Here is a 5624-nt window from a genome sequence, read left to right on the forward strand (position 1 = left end):
CAGAAGAGGCTTTGGGAGACTGGTCGCATAGATAGAGGAAGCCTACTGGATTGAAGGATAAGGTGTAAAAGCTTATTCCTCTACTCCTATACTTAACAAGTATCTGATGCCTCGTACACACGCACCGATTGTCGGCCAAACGATCGGCCGTCTTTTGTCCAGTGTTGTTGTGTTGGTTGAAATGTGCTCTAGACTGCACACGATTTTTGTCGGCCAACAACAACCAACTGCAAAAGTGATGTCATGTTCTGGTCTACTTTTCGTGTGTTTTTTCTTCTCTGAGCATGCCCAGTCTTGCTCATCTAACTTTTGTCGGCCGAAATCTGTCCCGACTGATGAACAATCGGCTGTTCTGGTGACGGCCAACAAAAATTTTATAGCATGCACACCAGATTTTGTTCGGCCGAAAAGTCGCAGACGGTTGTCGGAAGCATCATACTAAGAAGCTGACAATCGGGCGATCGGACGTTGGCCGAAAATTTACGGCCAACAATCGGTGCGTGTGTACGGGGCTTAACACTTGCAGAGTGGCAGAAGGGCACTGCAATGGTAATTTTTTTCTCCTGCCGGGAGTTGGGCTTCAACACTGTCTAGATTTAAATCCAATAAAAGCAAAAATGTATTTGCTGTTGCTAACTAAAAGATATTCTCATGGCACATCTCCCAAGGCAATTAACTGCATTTGAACAATTGTTGGGGTAAAAAGCAGATTAACAATTTGAGCTTGTTCAGGAAAACAGTAATTGATTCTTACTGGTTGATATAGCTTACTGCAGTTTGCCCTGGTTAAACAAATCCTGTCTTACATTTTATTAAATAACGAATTAAATAATAATAATACTCCTAAATCAGGATCATTCATAATTTTAGTAATGGAGTCACCCCAAATATGTAATTATGGACCATATGAATGAATATTGTATAACCTTGTAGGTTATAAGTTGCAGACTACTATTGGCTGAGAGAGCAAGCTTATGTTCTAGGTAAACTCTTCTGGTGGCAGCCATATCTCAGGGGAACTATAGAAACTGTCTGGGAAAATATATCTCAGATAATTTATTCTTCCCCCAAATTAGTCAAAGTGATGGTGTTTGCAAAGTTTATAGACTGCCCCTAAATTTGTAGCTATGAGTACTGTATGTTGCACACCATCAGTGATGTTTGTTAAAACAAATTTTTTAGTGCTATATTTTTCAGTAATAGTATCAGAAAAGCTAAAAAACCATTTGATCCCATTTAGATCAAGAACATTTCTATAAAAGCTATCAGTGTACAGAATGTCCACTCATTTCAAAAGTGAGGGCATCTGCCCCTTTGTCATCTTAACCCTATATACATATCCTACTATGCATTCTTCTTTTTATACCGCAGTCTGTATTACCAAGTTACAGCTATATCTTTGCTCCCAGCATCTCCAACAGCATATCATCCATATTCACAGTGCCGATGATAGGTCTAAAAAACAGTTCAGAAATGGCATTGGCATTGATGGACCGCAGCAAGGAGAGAACTATTATTAGCTTGGTGAATCTAGCGTTGTCCCATCGCTGGATCATCTTTACATGCTCATTTAAAGCTTGGTGGGCTTCTTGTTGTAACCCTTGGATATACTGTGCACAGTGCAATCCAGGTAAACCTAGACAGGCATAAAATAAGAAAAATGATTAACTCTCCGTGGAAAGATGAAATTATCTTATACAGAGAATTACACTGTTAAAATATAAACCTGCATGGCATGTCATTACAAAAATAACAGGTCTATGACGTTAATTCATTCTGGTAATACAAAGTGCTATTAAAAATCATGATGGTTCCACTGGTTGTAGACTGAGAAAAATATACAGTATACATTTTTAAATGTTATATGTATGTATATATATATATATATATATATATATATATATATATATATATATATACACATATATATATATACACATATATATATATATATCTATATAGATATAGATCTAGATCTATATCTATATATATATATATATATATATATAATGTACACTACCACTACAAAGTGCTATCATTTCTGAATTTTTGATGGTTCCTCTGGACTGCAGATCATTTTTCATTGGGCCAAGGGAGAACTTTCATTAATTTGGCACCACTTTGTTCCTTTATTTACTGTCAACACACATTTTCTTTGAAAAATATTTGTTTTAACCCTTATAACCCAAATACATATTTTCAATAGTTAAGAAAATAAATTATATTCCCTTATCCTAGTGCTTTGCAAGTTAAGTCAAAATTTTACACCTGACACCAGTAAATAGCACATATATAAAAAAGTTGACTGTTCTCTAATAATTGCAAAGACAATGTCATCAGCCCCATTTGATTATTTGGTTCTTGAAAAAATTAATTCTGTATATTTATGGCCACATTAATGCAGATATTCACATATTTTACAGCTTTAAAATAAGAACAATCATACGTTCTTTTTTGTGGGATTTTTTTTTTTTTTGCAACCTGGGTCAAAAACTATGAATGCACAGTTACTCATAGTAATCAGTCACTCATAGTAATCAGTCAAGATCTCTTTTTTTTTTTTTTTTTTTAATTAGACAGTATTGAGTGGTATATCAGTCATTGGTTGCTATGTGTTACTACAATTGAATGTATTTGCATTACATACCTAAAAATTTATGTATTTTGAAGATGATTATTTGCTACATACACATATACAACTGATAGGTACAAGTTTACATGATAATGCTGTACTACTATATTTGCCTCTACATATGAGGAATTTTAGCCTTTCAAAAATGACAAATTTCAAAATAAAATCAAACAAATTTTCATAATTAACCACTGTTATAATATTATTTAAACCTGCAGTAATGGTACATCTGAGTAAATGATAGTAAAGGAAAAAAAGGAAGATTATTCTTCATAGCAGAGCCATTGTAATATGTAGCTAGTGTTTCTCTGATGCTGTGCTGTATACTTATATTTATTTAGTCCCTCTCATGTGTAGCTAAGCATACGTATATTAACACCAAGGTTTATAGATATAGAGTACAGAAAGAAAGACAGAGGTGTTAGTGTGAGATTGCTGTAAAGGTATTTACATTGTAATCCATGGACAGTAGCTTTTAAACCCAATGGACATGATCGGATGTGATTGATTCAATATTTTCTGTAATGCACTATAGAATATGTCAGAGCTATTAGAGTGAATGAGTAAAATAAAAAATAAAAAACTGTATAGTTGAATATGCTATGTTCCAAACCTATTTATAAAATCATGTATGCTTACGTGTTAGCTAATACTTTTTACGTATGCAGTCACTTGATTCTATTCCTTTGACTAAAATAAAAATGATAATAACGTACATTGTCTTTCACTTTGCAGTATGCAGGGTTTTTTTTTTTTTTTTATCACTACACTGAAGACAGTACATAGATAGAATACACTGAAATGAAATATTATTTGTTTAGTGAATTTGAGCAATAAATATTTTTTGTATTGAACTATTAGATGTTGTATTTTTAAAAAATTAGCATAAAATATATGTTTTGAAATATTAGATGTTGTATTTGTAAACAATTGTATTATTATTATTATTATTATTTTTTTATTACAGGTATTTATAAAGCACTGATAATTTACACAATGCTTTATATTCATACAGTATATTGCACATTCACATCAGTTTTTGTCCTCAAGGATCTTACCGTCTATGGTCCCTAACTCACATTATTACACAGACTAGGGTCAAATTAGAAAGAAGCCAATAAACCCACAAACATTTCTTTGGAGTGTGGGAGGAAACTTCAGCAGACAGAGGAAGAACATGCAAAGTCCATGCAGGTAGAGTTGTGGTTGGAATTTAAACCTACAACCCTAGTGCTGGCTGAAGTTTTAGCCTCTAACCTCTATGCAAAATATACAGTATACAATATATACTTTTTCTTATTGAACTATTATACATTTATAAACAATTAGGATACAATATATAATTTTTGACTTAAACTATTATATGTTGTATTTTTAAACAATTAGAATACAGTATATATATGTTTTGTATGAAAATATTATATGCTGAGTTTATATACAATTAGGATACATTATATATGTTTTTTATTAAAAATAAAATTTATTTTTAGACAATCACAAACAATATATGTTTTCTCTCAAAACAGTATGTGTTGTATGTAACTTTAGTATTGAAATATTATATGTTGTATTTATAAACTATTAGAAAACAACATACGATTTTTGTATTGATCCATTATATGTTTTATTTATAAACAATTAGAAAAGGAAATAATGTACCTGGGTTAAACAGTACAATCCCTTTCAGATAGGCATATTCTTTGGTGCTTATGGCCAGACTCCAGCACTTCTCTAAAAACTCCTTTATCCATCTGATCTCTGTAGCAGAAGGCAGTTGAGAGAGTTTGTTTTGATGCTGATGCTGGCTGTTCCCAAATAAGAAATCTTGCTCTGGATGCTCATGATGAAGTTTACTCTGTCCTCCTTGACTGTTAGTTAAAATCCTTTGCAACATGCTGGGCTCTGATGTTTCCACTGTCTCAAAATCCACCTTGTCCTGTGCAAGTCCCAGCACCAGCAGCGGTGCCCAGCAGCTCCTGACCAACAGTAACTGGTCCTCCAGTGGCAGCTCCTGGAAGCATGGCACACTTTTCACAAACCTCAGTGTCTTTACCAGCACTGCTGATGCTGCCTTACATGTTACCTGTGGGCTCTTAAGAGTGACTTTCTTCTGTGATCCACAGGAGCATCCTTGTCCATATAGCTTGCTGTGATCTTCCTTCCTAGTTTTGCTGCTGTTGTGTGAATCCTTGTGCTCCTCATTTTTCAGGATATTGTATAAAATGCTACCATGCCTTCTGTTATCTACAGCACAATGACATTTGTCTAGGCAAGCCATGGAGAAAAGGAGAGGGAGAGGATCTGACAGCTCCTGAGCTGCCTTGGTTGCTCTAACTGCAGCTTGTTTTTCCAGACAGACACTAGGCTGATCCTCCTCTGCCTGCCCCTCAGGTTACATTTACACCTTTGTTTCCAAGTCAGACAATATATGCAGTTCAAAAGGGGCAGACGCTCATTACTGGCTGAAAAAGAGAGAGATGCAAGAAGCACACACCTCCTCCCCTTTTCAGCAATACTGTTAGGAGCTAGAGGGAGCCTTAGAGCTGGTCTGGAGAGCTGTCTGTCCTGTTGCAATCTACTAAAGGAAACATGTGCTGAGACAAGTACATAGACAGTTTGCTTCTGGAAAGACTAATTGCTTGGCTACCAGGTTGATCAGCTGGCTTTAGAGCTTTCTGAGACATTGATCTGGAGCAGGATTACAGAGCCTGAGTTTAGTTTCTGCATGCTCATTCACGGTCAGTGACTTAAAGTAGACACAATATTAAACTGAATGATATTCAGGGGTCAATACAATCACATTTATCACATGCGATATCTGTTTTAGACAATATATAAATAATAATATTTAAAGTGTAATTTCACTACAGTTAAAAAACGCATTTGCGGTAAATACCACAAATACTGGTATATACTTGCAGTAAATAATGCAAAAAGATGTGATATTACATTAAAGTCCATTCAGAAGAAAAATGCACTTGTTAGTTATCTC

At 34.5% G+C, this 5624-nt stretch overlaps 1 protein-coding gene across 1 annotated transcript; it reads right to left on the minus strand.

The window, feature by feature from the left end:
* Positions 1 to 831: 831 nt before the first annotated feature.
* Positions 832 to 5055, minus strand: NR0B1 (nuclear receptor subfamily 0 group B member 1). The gene is made up of 2 exons (XM_082246253.1): positions 4292 to 5055; positions 832 to 1636 (listed from the first exon to the last, which is right to left on the minus strand). The coding sequence occupies exons 1-2, from the start codon at positions 4908 to 4910 to the stop codon at positions 1392 to 1394; spliced, it is 864 nt and encodes a 287-aa protein (XP_082102379.1). The 5' UTR covers positions 4911 to 5055; the 3' UTR covers positions 832 to 1391.
* Between the last annotated feature and the right edge of the window lie 569 nt (positions 5056 to 5624).

This window comes from Pelophylax lessonae, assembly GCF_965119305.1.
Source record: "Pelophylax lessonae genome assembly, chromosome: 2".
In the NCBI taxonomy this organism is placed as follows: Eukaryota; Metazoa; Chordata; class Amphibia; order Anura; family Ranidae; genus Pelophylax; species Pelophylax lessonae.